Here is a 17975-nt window from a genome sequence, read left to right on the forward strand (position 1 = left end):
CATTTCTGCTTGCTCTCTGAATTCTTGGAGGATCTTGAGCTTCTTGAGAACCTCCTTCAGTCCATTGGACCTTTGTAAGTGTCCTTTCGTGACTTGTTTGTTTTATTTAGCGTTTATAGCCGAAAAGTCAAGCGTTTTCGATAAACGCTTTGACTTTTAAACGGTTGAGCCATTGTTCGCATCGAACATGGCTACGTGACCGTAATTAGGTAGGTGTTAAACCCTCAAAAGGGCACCTCCTAATCACCACGTTTGCTTAGTTAATTGTCGGGTCAAAATAATTAGAATAAAAAGTCAAATGAGTCGTTTTTAAATAAAAACTCATAACTAATGATATAAAGGCAATAAAATCAGTTTTGTCACTTTAATAACTTGGTAAATATTAATTGAACATGTCTTGGCATGTTCAACCCGACAATTCTGAGTTTAGGCTCGGTTCGGAACCGAAAGTCGCAAAAGTTGACTTTTGCTTTGACTTTCAGTTCTGACCCAATTTAGCTTAGTTTAGATATGCCTTAGGATTCCTTTAGGACCATGTTACAGGTTAGTATAATCCTCTAAGGTTATACCACTTGGTTCCATAGTAATCCTAGTTCATTGCATGTTTCCGTTATATGCCTAAATGTTGACCATTATGCCCTTTTGACCTTAAAACGAGATTTTTGAAAATATGAGAGGATAAAAACCTTTGTTACTGAATTATAAACATGTCCTAAAAATTTGACATCAATTTGAGGTCTAGATTAGGAGTTATGCTCAATATCGTAATTAAGAAGCTTTTTATTAATTAAACGGCATAATTAGCATATAGCCTATTTAAAACCAAATTTTTATACCAAACTTTTTACCCACTGATATAATATAATATTTTGGGATTTTTGAAGATTTTTATTTATTTTTAAGCTAAGCATAACATAGGGTTCTAGCTTTGATTCGGTAATTGTCGGCTATACCCTTTTTCTCGAATAAAATGAGTTTTACATAACATTTTGGTATCAAACTTTTTGCTACTAATTTTATATGATAAATAAAATATTTTAAGCCTTCTGGAATGATAAAAATATTAGATTTTCTTATATAACCTAAAAATCGCTTAAAAGCGACTTTTTACGCGTTTAAAACGCATAGTATGAGTCAAAACTATTTTAAACATATAAGACTTAATACCTACTGATATTTTTAGTAAATTTTTATACTTTAACAGTAAACAAAAGTCTTGAACCTAGATTTCTAGATTTAACCTTTAAAGCCTATGTGAAATAACCAAAATGCCCCTTCGGTGCATAGTTTGGTTATAAATGTTAAATTTCACATATGTGCAATACCCTACTGATATAACTTATTAAATTGAGTATTTTTACTGATTATATTAGACCTGAATCTCAGATTAATGTTTAACCTCTTTTATAACCTTTAAAATGACCAAAATACCCCTCTGGGGCATAAATTGGTTTTAAATTCGTTTTGGGCATAATGGAAGATATCCTACTGATATCACAACATATTTAAGGCATATTAACTTGTGAAACCTGTATATGACTCTTTTAGTAACCCGTTATGCATTTTTCGCGTTCAGTACGGTTTATGTAACTAGTTTGCATAAATTAACTGAAACGGGTCAAACCTTATCATGTTCACTTCAAAATCCAGAATGTGTTTGGTTTACCCATATTATACAAGTCTCCAAATTTGTCGGGTCTAAATCACATTCTAATCCGGTTTGCGCTTAATCTTGTGTTTTGAATCGTAAAACTTTCCTTAAAACTAACTGGTCTAAGTTTCAACTTAAATAACACCCGTTAGGAATCTAACAGGTTAATAAAACCTTCGTTCCAAATTGAGAGCCCAAGTAAAGGTACTTGTGCTTGCTGATTAGAATATACGGCTGAGTATAAATTGCATTTTAAGCTCAGGTAAATACTCTTAACTTATTTTTCCTTATACGGGCTTGGGATACGGTATTATAAAAATACCGCTTCGTCAGGTGTAGAAACCTTTTAGTCGGAGATGATTAAATTGCATAATCCCATTTTAATCAGTATTGCTTGATAACAAATAGCATTAGGGGTTAATGACCGTGTCCTGGATATCCTTGGCTCATTTAAAAAGTGAATAGCCATAACTTAAGCACAAGGTGTAGGCATAACACCTCCTGTTGCGTATGTAAAAGATATACTCACTCGTAAGGGTAACTTCTTGTGAGATTATATTTGTGGTGTGTTGATTAATCTTGATCTGTTTGTATAATCACCGGCCCTATATGTTGGACAAACATGTAAATCTGATACAAGATTGTTATTAATATAATTGTCCCAAGTTATAAAAGAATTTTTATGCTTTGTGCATTCAAATCAATTTTCTAAAACATTTTCAAAATGAGTCAGTTAATTGTATTTACCAGTGTAAACTGACGTATTTTCCAAAAAGGTTAAGTGACAGTTACTGTACGTAAATTGGCTGGGAGCTCAGGGCGTTAATAAGGAATCTTGCAAGTTCTAGATGCCTAAAGTCTGTTGGACAGTGTTTATCTTTCTGTTTTGAGATCCACCTGAGGATCCACCTAACAATCTGTTTGTAACATTGATGTTACTTTTGAATTAGTTTGTAATATATTTACTTTTGAGTTCCGCTGTGCATTGAACTGTGATTATTTGACTATGATGATATCAACTACGTCACGATACTCCCCACCGGGCCCACCGGTAATACGTGGAAATATCGAGGTGTGACACCATCGTAGCCTCAGATGACAAAATCATCTTCATTGGTCTGAGTGACAAATACTTAACAGCTGGCTGATGTCATAAATCCTAAATGATTGCAAAATGTCAGACCTCGCGTATATTCGGGCCGACGTTTGCTTCATCGGAAACGCATCTAAGTTACCGGAAAGTGCCTGGAACCCTAGCTTCCTACCAAAACACTCTGGGAGCACCGTCAACCCTAGAATTGTCGGAAAACAACATAGTTTTAGTCTTAGGTGAGAAGCATCTCATAAACATCATTGACTGAATATCCCTTAGGTGACATCGATCTCATCATCATCAACCGAACATCGATTTCACCCAACGCTACCTAGGACAGCCGCGAACGGCAGCTGGCAATGATGGTTTATATGTTGCAACAACACGCCAAATCTTGCCATCGTAGCCTCAGATGACAAAATCATCTTCATCGGTCTGAGTGACAAAGATGGTGATTCATCGACGAATTTCTTTGCGGATGACATGGTTCGTGTGGAAGATGAGGAAAATAAACCCTAAAATCGCCTGTGATTTTGAAATGAGAAGAAAGAGAGAGATGGGGATTAAAGTGTGAAGAAGAAAGAGAGAGTTGAGATATGATTACTTCTCACAGGTGCATTAAATGCATAGTTCAAATTCGTCTTCTAGCCTCCTTTCCCGCCATTCGCCACTTTCATCATACCTGCTAATCCTTTCGAGCCCTTGTTTTCTTTGCCTTAAGAGCTCATCTACATCATCGAATATGTCATGAGCTTCCTGAATTGCGGTAGATGAGACCCCAGGGGCCTGCCTCTATTTTTTCTTGTTAACATTTCTTCTCCTGCATTATGTGTCAATTATTAATAACAAACTCTTTGAAAAAAAAACCATAAATCTAATGATTAAGTAGATAGATGCACCTTTTTGGTTCTCCGTGTTCATCAACCTCTTCTTCGTCAATGATAAAGTCAGTCATTTCGTTCTTTTCTTCACCGATGTCACCATCTTCTTCTAACTGTTGATCTTCTTCAGCAATATCCTCCAATGGTGTACCTAAAAGTTACAGACATATTAGAATTTTGTCACAAAGAAACTTTGTAATAACGGTGGACCTAAAAGTTATAGGCATATTACAATTTTGTCACAAAGAAACTTTGTAAAATAGTATTCTGCATTCAAACTACACATATCACATACCCTCATCGTCATAAAATAAACTACGTTTAATCTTATCCTCAGCGCTTCGCCCGCCTTTTCCAGTTATGTCATATTCCTCCTCGTCAGAAAATCCAGATTGCCCTTCATCAGCATCGGCCCTTGCTTTCTTTAATCGCTTAAACTTCTTACTCTCCTATAAAACATTAAACAAAGAGATAATTAAAAAATTGTTCAAGCATCGTCTTCAATATGATTTTTTAAGTGGAAATAAAGGGAGCATAGACTCACGACTTTTAGGCGTCGAAATCCAACATTATCTTGAAGAAGCTCATAGTCGTCTTCATCAAGAACGTAGTTCTTCTCCGATTCTCTTAAAAACAAAGCACAAGATAAAATGCTTCAAAACAATACTAAAACTGAATATGAAATTACCGTTTCTTCCTTTTTGTCTCTCCTTGTCACTATCCGCTCTATCCTCTTCCTCCCCATCCTGTTCCTCCCCATCCTGTTCCTCCTCATCGATATCATCCACTATAAAACCGTCCTTCTCATATTCATCTTGTCCTTCTTCTGATCAAGCCAATAACCAAAAGCACATTAAAAGCCATAACTTAAAAATGGTAAAATACAAAACAACATCAGTCGTTCTTCTAATGTCAAATAAACCGAACGAATCACGAAACCATAGCTAAACATTTCACATTTCCAAAACCAGTATTACGAGAACTAATTCACCTAAAGCCCAAATGACCTTCAAAGTTCAAAGCATCCAAAAAAATCATTAATATTAAATCTAACCTCAAACATGACATAATGAATTAATTAATATCAACTTAAAAAGAAAAAAACTTTCATTAGCTCTGCAAATAAAAACCTTAATTATTATTAACAATTATAGTAGATTTTGAAAGACAAAAAAAAATTAAAAGAACAAATATATATCAAAATTAACATTTATATAGAAAAGACATGTTTAATGGAAGTAAGATAAACATATTAGTAAACATTAAAATGTTAAAAAAAAAAAAGAAAACATAAAGGAAGTAAAGAAATGAGAAAGTTAAAAGAAAGCTAGAGCATGATGCCCCTGTATAGTTTTAGAATATATATCATTCCCTTATGTCTACGAATCTGTAATGACTTAAGAAACGGAGTTTCTTTGATATAGAAGCTAAGCCAAAAGATGACACTTGTTTTGAATTCAAGATTGAAGTGTATAAATATAAAGTATTATATCATCTACTTGACCTGATATATTTTTCTCGAGTTTGATAGGTTCTAAACGATTTCGATCTTGATCGGATCATTTAACATTTCATTTTGTGGGTCCGAGCTATATGACTTGAGAATTAACAAATATCAGATTACGGGTCTCACTAACTTCGTATGAGGATTAATAAAGATGGGGCACACGAATTGTAGGATCGTGTTTGCCCTTCCTATGAGACAATCGGAGCTAGTACCAACCAAACATGTAGCGGAAATACATGTATGGCTTGAATCAAAGCAAATCAGATAAAGAAATGACTAGAAAACAGATAGAAATCACTTTAAACTTGCTTTCACATTAATTCTTCAAGAAAAACACGGTCAGCAGTTCGGCCTTTCGATGACATGAAAGTTACAAATGTGAAGGACTGAAGGGGTATATATACTAGTGGTAGTTTTGCTTGAAAGGACATGACCATACAAGCGAAACCTTATCAAGTAGTTTCGCTTGTATGGCATATGATCATTCAAGCTAAACCTTTACATGAAAATCAAACTTTTACACCTTTAACCCCTGTAAAATACACATTTAACTAAAACAGACCCTATACATTGATTAACTACAACTAAGACGCAGGCTTTAGACATTATGCACCAACAAACTCCCCCTTGGATAAAGCCGCAGTCTTCGTCTAGTCTTCGGGTCTTCAAACTGCTCTATACGTCTCTTCCCTTGATTTTGGCTTCCTGCTCAGCGCAACCCTTATTTTTTCATTCTCTTTCTTCCTCGCTTTCTCTTCTTCAGCTTGCATCTTCATAAATATACCTTTCTTTTCAGCAAGCTTTTGACTTTCACGTTTAGCTTTCCTTTTCATCTTCTCGTCCAGCGACCACCAGGATGATTTCCATTTACTTTCAGAATTTATGCTTTTCTGAAAGCAAAGAGAAACTACACGTTGAAATTGCTGCGCTTGTTCTCTATCTGCTGGTTGATAGTGAATCTTGTTAATAAAAAGACATTCTATATCCTTCGCCGAGCAATTAACCAGCCACATTGGATCATAAACATGAATTTCTCTAATCTCTTCACCAGCTCTGTAAGTAATGATTGCTTCTGTTGTAATACAACTGTACACCCAGCCAATGAAGCCTTTATAGAATTCTTGTTCCATCTGAGGCATTGGAATTGTCTTCATTGTTCTTGGTGGCTTGACATTCAAGATAGTTTCTTCAACTCCAGTTTCAGGATTAATTCTCTGCACACGCTTTGGATGATGTGGCTTCCATTTACGAAATTCTTTCAACGATTCAAATTTAATGTAGCCCCACATAGCAACATCATTCTTCCGAACAGGATAATCCAAACATTTTACCTTCGCCAGTTCATCTACATCCCACCAAGGTAATGACATGATGTCATATAAACGTGCAAAGTACTGTACTCCATACTCACTTCGGATTGCATATGCATTCACCTGCGGTAAAAATCCCCAACTGATAATATCACCAAGAGAAACACTTTGATCACGTTGAAAATACTTCAAAGGTCTTTTAAATTTTCTCTCGTGACTCTTCTTGAACCACTTCGACCTATCTTCTTTTTCCATCTCCTTTTGAGTACTGTCGAAGGTTTTATCTTTCACTACCTCAGCTACTTTCTGTCTTAACTCTTCTCTGTTTTCTTCAGCAAAGAATTCCATGAGTGTAGGATACTTAGAAGTATCTTCAGCTACATCTTCATCATCCGTACAATCTTCAATCTTAACTTGATTATACTTATCAGCCTCTTCAACATACTTGTACGAGTATTCAGGCTGTTGATTTATATCGAAAGACTCTAACTCTTCTTCAGAATCAATCTTGAATTCAGAATTCACATTTTGCAACATTTCTCTATAAACATCTAAACTCAAGAACAACGTCTCAGAATGTTCAACAATTTGAGAGTTACTAGACTCCCTCTTTCCACTAGCTTCCCCTGACTCTTCATTTACAGTGTCATTCATCAGATTATCAACATCTTGTTCAGAAGAACCTTCAGTAACTCTTAAACCAGTACCACCTGAAGCATCATCATCATCATCATCATCTTCTGAACTGTGACTGCTAGCAGAAAATACTTTTTCATCTTTATCCTCTTTCTCTTCTTCCTCCTCTTCTTCATCATCTTCATCACTACTAGAACCTTCTAACTCAGCAAGGTGAGTTTCATCTTCAAAGAGACCGGATATTGCAGAAATAGGCTCGGGATTCTCAACCACCATTGAAGGAACTATTGATCTTTCTGTCACAGCTGAACTACCTTCAACTCCCTTACCTTTATCTTGCATCTGCCTTTCAACTTCTGCTTGACGTTGAGCCCTGATCTCCTCTACTTGCAGCTCTTCAAATTTTTGTTCAACTAAAGTTCCAAGCATGCTTTCAACGACTTTACTAAGCATGTAGAACTCATGATCTCTTGATTTTTTAGCTGCTTCCAGTTCTTTGTTCTTTAGCTTGAAGTATTCATTCTGATTATCTTTTCTAGACTTTTCTTCTTCAAGCTCTGCAACACGTACTTTCAATATATCAATTTCAGATTGATCAGCGTCAATCTTTTTCACCAACACTTGATTTTCATCCTCTAACTTCTTCACACGAATTTCAAGAAGTCTTTCTGATGTAGCGCGTGAAACGGAAAAATGAAGATTACACGTTGATTCTGCGAATACCCGTGTAGTTCTTCCCCAACCCCCAAATTGTAACCCCAAAGGCCACGGAATTTGAAGTGAAAAAACTGTTTTCTCAAAATTCAATTCTGATTGATCAAATGACTAGGGCAATACATAAATAGAGACAGAAATTCAAAACAGGCCTAAAAAAGACAACGGGCCAAACACAAGCCCAAAAACAAAATGCCCAAAATACTTGAAAAAACATAAAAATGGAAAAAAACTAATAGAAATAAGCGTTTTTTCGGCCCGGACGATGACCCAAACCGCCGTAGGCTGTTTGCATCAAGATAGAGCTCGTTCTCCCATTCGTTTTGACTGGTCACACGCCCAAAACGGACCCCCGTAGCCCAAGTTAGAGCCATTTCAGTGAAGCCCCTTTTGTGACGCGATCTTGGGCCTCCAAATACAGGATGGCCCGCTCTTCCACGCTTGGGCCCGCATCATTCCCTCCTGGGTAGACAAAATTCGACCTCGAATCCGCAGTAACCTCATCATCAGACGAATCCCCATGAAAAGGCAGCAAATGTTTGACATTGAAAACATCATAGCAACGAATATGGCTTGGTAACTTCAGACGATAGGCATTAGAATTTATCTTCTGCACAATCTCTACTGGCCCAATCTTCTTGGCTGACAACTTATTATACTCCCCCATTGAGAAGCGATCCTTAGTCAAAATGGCCCAAACAAAATCACCCTCTTCAAAATCAACTTGCCTACGCTTTTGATCTGCAGCTTGCTTGTACTTTGAATTAGCGTTGGCCAAGTTATCCTGCACAGCTTTATAAACATCATGTAACCCAACCATAAAATCTTGCACCTTCTTGGGAACAGAACCTGGTGAAGGAAGTGACATCAAATCAAGAGGACCCCGAGGCTTAGCAGAATAGACCACCTCAAACGGACTAAACCCAGTACTCCTATTAACAGCATGATTATGAGCAAACTCAGCTTGACAAAGCTTTTGATCCCACGACTTCACATGATCACCCACAAGACACCGCAAAAGATTACCAAGTGATCGATTAACAACCTCTGTCTGCCCATCAGTTTGTGGGTGGTAAGCACTGCTAAAATTGAGCTGAGTGTTCACCATTTTCCATAAACTGCGCCAAAAGTGACTCAAGAAACGAGTATCCCGATCAGAAACTATAGAAGATGGCAAACCATGCAAACGATAGATATCTCGAAAGAACAATTGAGCCACATTAACTGCATCCGTTGTCTTCTTGCAAGGAATAAAGTGCACCATTTAGAAAACCGGTCCACCACGACGAAGATCGAATCATTACCACGCTGAGTACGGGGTAACCCCAACACAAAATCCATGCTAATATCTACCCAAGGTTGCTGAGGGATGGGTAGAGGCATATAAAGCCCTGCATTGGTAGCTGTGCCTTTTGAAACTTGACAGATCCTGCAACGTCTAACAAACCGGTCAACATCCCTCCGCATAGTAGGCCAAAAATAAGAAGACTGCACCAGTCGTAAAGTACGGTCTCTTCCCACGTGCCCTTCTCCATGCAGTTCTTTAATTATTTGAAGTCGGAGGCTGGAATTGGGAATACACAATTGATTTTCCTTAAAAAGAAAGCCATCATGCACAAGAAAATCTGCCCTCTTCCCAAACTGCACATCCTGCAAAATGACAGAAAAATATGGATCTGCTGTGAGCTGTTCCATGAGATTGTCTAGCCCGGGTACAATAACTCTCATAGAAACAAGCAGGCTACTCCTCCTGCTCAAGGCATCTGCCACACGATTCGAAATTCCAGACTTATGCTTCACAACAAAGGTAAACTTTTCCAAGAAAGCCATCCACCGGGCATGCTTATGTGACACTTTATCTTGACTGCGGATATGCCTCAGCGAATCATGGTCTGTAAATAAAACAAACTCCTTGTGAAACAAATAGTGACGCCAATGTTTCACAGCCTGGACCACTGCATAAAATTCAAGATCATAAGTGCTATAACGTAACTTTGGCCCAGTTAACTTCTCACTGAAATAAGAAACTGGACGCCCCCCTTGACTTAGGACTGCCCCAATACCACCCTGCGAGGCATCTGTATGCAACTCAAAAACCCGAGAAAAATCTGGCAAAATAAGAATTGGTGCTGATGTAAGCTTTTCCTTGATTAACTGAAAAGCTGATTCTGCCTCCTCAGTCCATATAAAGGTCTTTCCCTTCATGCAGTCAGTCACTGGTGCCATAGGGGAACTGAAATTTCGAATGAACCGTCTATAAAATGAAGCAAGACCTTGGAAGCTACGTACTTCAGTTATTGTAGTGGGGGTTGGCCACTGCTTAACAGCCGCTACCTTGGATTCATCCACCTGTATTCCGTCACCAGAAACAACATACCCCAAAAACAGGACCTTAGGGACCATAAAGACACACTTCTTTTTGGCTGCATACAAGTTATCCCTTCGGAGCAAGGTCAAAACCTGGCGTACATGCTTCACATGTTCATCAAAATTAGGGCTATAAATAAGAACATCATCAAAATAAACCACCACAAACTTGCCAATAAAGGGCCTAAACAACTGGTTCATGACCCGCATAAACGTACTAGGGGCATTGGACAAGCCGAAAGGCATCACTAACCATTCATACAACCCGTCACGAGTCTTGAAGGCGGTTTTCCACTCATCCCTAGGCCTGAGTCGGATCTGGTAATACCCACTCTTCAAATCTAGTTTCGTGAAAATAGTGGCACTGATCAAGTAAATCATCAAGTCGGGGAATCGGAAATCGGTACCTTAGAGTGATCTTGTTGACTGCACGACTGTCAACACACATATGCCATGTCCCATCCTTCTTTGGAGTCAACAGAGCAGGAACAGCACAAGGACTCATGCTTTCCCGAACATACCCTTTAGAAATTAAATCTTCAACCTGCCGACGTAATTCCTCATGCTCCTCTGGACTGATTCTGTAATGGGGCTTATTGGTTAGCTGGGACCCCGGTTCCAAATCAATGTGATGTTGGATGTCTCGTAGGGGTGGCAACCCGGCAGGTAAATCATCTGGGAAAATGTCAACAAACTCCTCGAATAACGGAACCATACATTCAGGAATGTCGACTTCCTCGGCCACAGGCTTCCCAATCAAAATAAAAACGTTGTCTGCTTCCTCCAACTCATCTTGAAACTGACTAATGGTCAACAGAGTACCCGACTGTTTCATGGCTAACTGCTTAGGCTTGCTAGGAACAAGAGTGATCTTCACACCACCAAACAGGAAACTATACGTATTGGACCGCCCGTTATGTTCTATATTACGCTCGTACTCCCAAGGCCTGCCCAACAATAAGTGACACGCGTCCATAGGGACCACATCACACATGACATCATCCTTGTACGTGGACCCAATGGAAATTGAAACAAGTGCCCTTTTAGATACCGTCACTTCACCTCCCTTTTTCAGTCATTGATGCTTGTACGGTTTCGGGTGACTCTCTGTCTTCAAGGCCAACTTTTGGACTGCCTCTTCAGAAATCAGATTGTCACAACTCCCGGAATCGATGACGAACGTGCAAACCTTTCCCAAAATAGTACATGTTGAGTGGAAGATGTTATGCTTCAGCCAGTCATCCCCATCTGCCTTTGGTGTATAGCAAGAACGTCTAACCACCAAATTCACCCCAACATCACCGGTCACAACCTCCTCTTCATATTCAGTTTCTTCATCGTAGACTGGGTTATTCTCATACTCTTCATACTGATCATCCTCAGACTCAGCAAATAAGTGTCTTTTACCAGCCTTTTTGCACTCAGCTTGACGATGGCCTGTTTCACCACAATTGAAACATCTCGGACCACTACTACTAGCCCCCTTAGAAGTAGGCTCGGTATTACTACCCCCCGGCTTCCCCTGACTAGGCCCGCCACGAGGTGCCCCACTGCCTGACCCAACGTTTCCCCCAGCGGGGGTAAATGAACCGCCCACCCGACGGTTTTGCTTCTCAAAGGCCAACGCCCGTGGATGTGCCTCAGGAATGGTTAACGGATCAAAAAGATTCACGGCCTCCATGATCTGAACCCTTAGACCCCCAATATACCGAGAAACAAGTTGTTCCTCCGGTTCTTGAATATCATTCCTCGCAATCAACTGGTAAAACTCCGTTGTATAATCATCAACCGATTTAGCCCCCTGTTTCAAATTCTGCAGACGCTGGTACATCAACCTTTGAAAATTATGAGGCAAAAAATTGGACCGCAAGCACTTTTTCATCTTGGCCCACGTCATGATCCTTGACTTCCCGAGTCTATTCCGTGTTAATTTTAATTGTTGCCACCACGCAGAGGCCCTACCACGTAGTCTGGTAGCGATCAAGGCCACCCGCTTGTTTTCAGGCACCTCCTTGTACTCGAACACCTCCTCTACGGTAGCCAACTAATCGATGAACCCCTCCGGATTCAAACTAGACCCATCAAATTTCGGAATATCAACTCTTATCCCAGAATCCCAACGCCTGTTACCCCTGCACGTTCACCCCTTGGTTGCCCCTCCCGTTCGTCATCGGAAGTCGAATCATCACCAAATGGGTTACTAAGTTCATAACCATACTCGTCATTGGGTCTCTGCCTCCTACGATTGATCAAGTCGCCCATCCGGTCAGTCAACTGATCGACCACTTGATCCAACCGCTCATCCACTCTCGCCATAAGTCGCTGCTCCAACTCTCGTTCATACACTTCATCGAGAGGCCTGTTGTTGTTTCTCCTCGAAGGCATTTTGAGCCAGGAATTCGGCTCTAATACCAACTGATGTAGCGCGTGAAACGGAAAAATGAAGATTACACATTGATTCTGCGAATACCCGTGTAGTTCTTCCCCAACCCCCAAATTGTAACCCCAAAGGCCACGGAATTTGAAGTGAAAAAACTGTTTTCTCAAAATTCAATTCTGATTGATCAAATGACTAGGGCAATACATAAATAGAGACAGAAATTCAAAACAGGCCTAAAAAAGACAACGGGCCAAACACAAGCCCAAAAACAAAATGCCCAAAATACTTGAAAAAACATAAAAATGGAAAAAAACTAATAGAAATAAGCGTTTTTTCGGCCCGGACGATGACCCAAACCGCCGTAGGCTGTTTGCATCAAGATAGAGCTCGTTCTCCCATTCGTTTTGACTGGTCACACGCCCAAAACGGACCCCCGTAGCCCAAGTTAGAGCCATTTCAATGAAGCCCCTTTTGTGACGCGATCTTGGGCCTCCAAATACAGGATGGCCCGCTCTTCCACGCTTGGGCCCGCATCATTCCCTCCTGGGTAGACAAAATTCGACCTCGAATCCGCAGTAACCTCATCATCAGACGAATCCCCATGAAAAGGCAGCAAATGTTTGACATTGAAAACATCAGAGCAACGAATATGGCTTGGTAACTTCAGACGATAGGCATTAGAATTTATCTTCTGCACAATCTCTACTGGCCCAATCTTCTTGGCTGACAACTTATTATACTCCCCCATTGAGAAGCGATCCTTAGTCAAAATGGCCCAAACAAAATCACCCTCTTCAAAATCAACTTGCCTACGCTTTTGATCTGCAGCTTGCTTGTACTTTGAATTAGCGTTGGCCAAGTTATCCTGCACAGCTTTATAAACATCATGTAAACCAACCATAAAATCTTGCACCTTCTTGGGAACAGAACCTGGTGAAGGAAGTGACATCAAATCAAGAGGACCCCGAGGCTTAGCAGAATAGACCACCTCAAACGGACTAAACCCAGTACTCCTATTAACAGCATGATTATGAGCAAACTCAGCTTGACAAAGCTTTTGATCCCACGACTTCACATGATCACCCACAAGACACCGCAAAAGATTACCAAGTGATCGATTAACAACCTCTGTCTGCCCATCAGTTTGTGGGTGGTAAGCACTGCTAAAATTGAGCTGAGTGTTCACCATTTTCCATAAATTGCGCCAAAAGTGACTCAAGAAACGAGTATCCCGATCAGAAACTATAGAAGATGGCAAACCATGCAAACGATAGATATCTCGAAAGAACAATTGAGCCACATTAACTGCATCCGTTGTCTTCTTGCAAGGAATAAAGTGCACCATTTAGAAAACCGGTCCACCACGACGAAGATCGAATCATTACCACGCTGAGTACGGGGTAACCCCAACACAAAATCCATGCTAATATCTACCCAAGGTTGCTGAGGGATGGGTAGAGGCATATAAAGCCCTGAATTGGTAGCTGTGCCTTTTGAAACTTGACAGATCCTGCAACGTCTAACAAACCGGTCAACATCCCTCCGCATAGTAGGCCAAAAATAAGAAGACTGCACCAGTCGTAAAGTACGGTCTCTTCCCACGTGCCCTTCTCCATGCAGTTCTTTAATTATTTGAAGTCGGAGCCTGGAATTGGGAATACACAATTGATTTTCCTTAAAAAGAAAGCCATCATGCACAAGAAAATCTGCCCTCTTCCCAAACTGCACATCCTGCAAAATGACAGAAAAATATGGATCTGCTGTGAGCTGTTCCATGAGATTGTCTAGCCCGGGTACAACAACTCTCATAGAAACAAGCAGTCTACTCCTCCTGCTCAAGGCATCTGCCACACGATTCGAAATTCCAGACTTATGCTTCACAACAAAGGTAAACTTTTCCAAGAAAGCCATCCACCGGGCATGCTTATGTGACACTTTATCTTGACTGCGGATATGCCTCAGCGAATCATGGTCTATAAATAAAAGAAACTCCTTGTGAAACAAATAGTGACGCCAATGTTTCACAGCCTGGACCACTGCATAAAATTCAAGATCATAAGTGCTATAACGTAACTTTGGCCCAGTCAACTTCTCACTGAAATAAGAAACTGGACGCCCCCCTTGACTTAGGACTGCCCCAATACCACCCTGCGAGGCATCTGTATGCAACTCAAAAACCCGAGAAAATCTGGCAAAATAAGAATTGGTGCTGATGTAAGCTTTTCCTTGATTAACTGAAAAGCTGATTCTGCCTCCTCAGTCCATATAAAGGTCTTTCCCTTCATGCAGTCAGTCACTGGTGCCATAAGTGAACTGAAATTTCGAATGAACCGTCTATAAAATGAAGCAAGACCATGGAAGCTACGTACTTCAGTTATTGTAGTGGGGGTTGGCCACTGCTTAACAGCCGCTACCTTGGATTCATCCACCTGTATTCCGTCACCAGAAACAACATACCCTAAAAACAGGACCTTAGGGACCATAAAGACACACTTCTTTTTGGCTGCATACAAGTTATCCCTTCGGAGCAAGGTCAAAACCTGGCGTACATGCTTCACATGCTCATCAAAATTAGGGCTATAAATAAGAATATCATCAAAATAAACCACCACAAACTTGCCAATAAAGGGCCTAAACAACTGGTTCATGACCCGCATAAACGTACAAGGGGCATTGGACAAGCCGAAAGGCATCACTAACCATTCATACAACCCCTCACGAGTCTTGAAGGCGGTTTTCCACTCATCCCCAGGCCTGAGTCGGATCTGGTAATACCCACTCTTCAAATCTAGTTTCGTGAAAATAGTGGCACTGGTCAAGTAAATCATCAAGTCGGGGAATCGAAAATCGGTACCTTACAGTGATCTTGTTGACTGCACGACTGTCAACACACATACGCCATGTCCCATCCTTCTTTGGAGTCAACAGAGCAGGAACAGCACAAGGACTCATGCTTTCCCGAACATACCCTTTAGAAATTAAATCTTCAACCTGCCGACGTAATTCCTCATGCTCCTCTGGACTCATTCTGTAATGGGGCTTATTGGGTAGCTGGGACCCCGGGTCCAAATCAATGTGATGTTGGATGTCTCGTAGGGGTGGCAACCCGGCAGGTAAATCATCTGGGAAAATGTCAACAAACTACTCGAATAACGGAACCATACATTCAGGAATGTCGACTTCCTCGGCCACAGGCTTCCCAATCAAAATAAAAACGTTGTCTGCTTCCTCCAACTCATCTTGAAACTGACTAATGGTCAACAGAGTACCCGACTGTTTCATGGCTAACTGCTTAGGCTTGCTAGGAACAAGAGTGATCTTCACACCACCAAACAGGAAACTATACGTATTGGACCGCCCGTTATGTTCTATATTACGCTCGTACTCCCAAGGCCTGCCCAACAATAAGTGACACACGTCCATAGGGACCACATCACACACGACATCATCCTTGTACGTGGACCCAATGGAAATTGAAACAAGTGCCCTTTTAGATACCGTCACTTCACCTCCCTTTTTCAGCCATTGAAGCTTGTACGGTTTCGGGTGACTCTCTGTCATCAAGGCCAACTTTTGGACTGCCTCTTCAGAAATCAGATTGTCACAACTCCCGGAATCGATGACGAACGTGCAAACCTTTCCCAAAATAGTACATGTTGAGTGGAAGATGTTATGCTTCAGCCAGTCATCCCCATCTGCCTTTGGTGTATAGCAAGAACGTCTAACCACCAAATTCACCCCAACATCACCGGTCACAACCTCCTCTTCATATTCAGTTTCTTCATCGTAGACTGGGTTATTCTCATACTCTTCATACTGATCATCCTCAGACTTAGCAAATAAGTGTCTTTTACCAGCCTTTTTGCACTCAGCTTGACGATGGCCTGTTTCACCACAATTGAAACATCTCGGACCACTACTACTAGCCCCCTTAGAAGTAGGCTCGGTATTACTACCCCTCGGCTTCCCCTGACTAGGCCCGCCACGAGGTGCCCCACTGCCTGACCCAACGTTTCCCCCAGCGGGGGTAAATGAACCGCCCACCCGACGGTTTTGCTTCTCAAAGGCCAACGCCCGTGGATGTGCCTCAGGAATGGTTAACGGATCAAAAAGATTCACGGCCTCCATGATCTGAACCCTTAGACCCCCAATATACCGAGAAACAAGTTGTTCCTCCGGTTCTTGAATATCATTCCTCGCAATCAACTGGTAAAACTCCGTTGTATAATCATCAACCGATTTAGCCCCCTGTTTCAAATTCTGCAGACGCTGGTACATCAACCTTTGAAAATTATGAGGCAAAAAATTGGACCGCAGGCACTTTTTCATCTTGGCCCACGTCACGATCCTTGACTTCCCGAGTCTATTCTGTGTTAATTTTAATTGTTGCCACCACGCAGAGGCCCTACCACGTAGTCTGGTAGCGATCAAGGCCACCCGCTTGTTTTCAGGCACCTCCTTGTACTCGAACACCTCCTCTACGATAGCCAACCAATCGATGAACCCCTCCGGATTCAAACTAGACCCATCAAATTTCGGAATATCAACTCTTATCCCAGAATCCCAACGCCTGTTACCCCCTCCACGTTCACCCCTTGGTTGCCCCTCCCGTTCGTCATCGGAAGTCGAATCATCACCAAATGGGTTACTAAGTTCAGAACCATACCCGTCATTGGGTCTCTGCCTCCTTCGATTGATCAAGTCGCCCATCCGGTCAGTCAACTGATCGACCACTTGATCCAACCGCTCATCCACTCTCGCCATAAGTCGCTGCTCCAACTCTCGTTCATACACTTCATCGAGAGGCATGTTGTTGTTTCTCCTCAGAGGCATTTTGAGCCAGGAATTCAGCTCTGATACCAACTGATGTAGCGCGTGAAACAGAAAAATGAAGATTACACGTTGATTCTGCGAATACCCGTGTAGTTCTTCCCCAACCCCCAAATTGTAACCCCAAAGGCCACGGAATTTGAAGTGAAAAAACTGTTTTCTCAAAATTCAATTCTGATTGATCAAATGACTAGGGCAATACATAAATAGAGACAGAAATTCGAAACGGGCCTAAAAAAGACAACGGGCCAAACACAAGCCCAAAAACAAAATGCCCAAAATACTTGAAAAAACATAAAAATGGAAAAAACTAATAGAAATAAGCGTTTTTTCGGCCCGGACGATGACCCAAACCGCCTTAGGCATTTGCAGCAAGATAGAGCTCGTTCTCCCGTTCGTTTTGACTGGTCACACGCCCAAAACGGACCCTCGTAGCCCAAGTTAGAGCCATTTCAGTGAAGCCCCTTTTGTGACGCGATCTTGGGCCTCCAAATACAGGATGGCCCGCTCTTCCACGCTTGGGCCCGCATCACTTTCTCTATCAGACACCTTCTTGTTTTCAGCAACAAGCTTCTTGTTTTTGTTTTTTTTTATCATGTTTTTGTA

The 17975-nt window shown here is 41.1% G+C and overlaps 1 protein-coding gene across 1 annotated transcript; it reads right to left on the bottom strand.

The window, feature by feature from the left end:
* Positions 1-15680: 15680 nt before the first annotated feature.
* On the bottom strand, positions 15681-17372 carry LOC110914024. Its single transcript, XM_022158837.1, has one exon. The coding sequence runs from the start codon at positions 17370-17372 to the stop codon at positions 15681-15683; it is 1692 nt and encodes a 563-aa protein (XP_022014529.1).
* Positions 17373-17975: the final 603 nt, after the last annotated feature.

The sequence above is a fragment of the Helianthus annuus genome, chromosome 15 (assembly GCF_002127325.2).
Source record: "Helianthus annuus cultivar XRQ/B chromosome 15, HanXRQr2.0-SUNRISE, whole genome shotgun sequence".
Classification (NCBI taxonomy): domain Eukaryota; kingdom Viridiplantae; phylum Streptophyta; class Magnoliopsida; order Asterales; family Asteraceae; genus Helianthus; species Helianthus annuus.

What these genes read in the sequence shown, in the direction of transcription:
- LOC110914024 (XM_022158837.1), bottom strand. Translation starts at nt 17,372, where the DNA reads ATGCCTCTGAGGAGAAACAACAACATGCCTCTCGATGAAGTGTATGAA.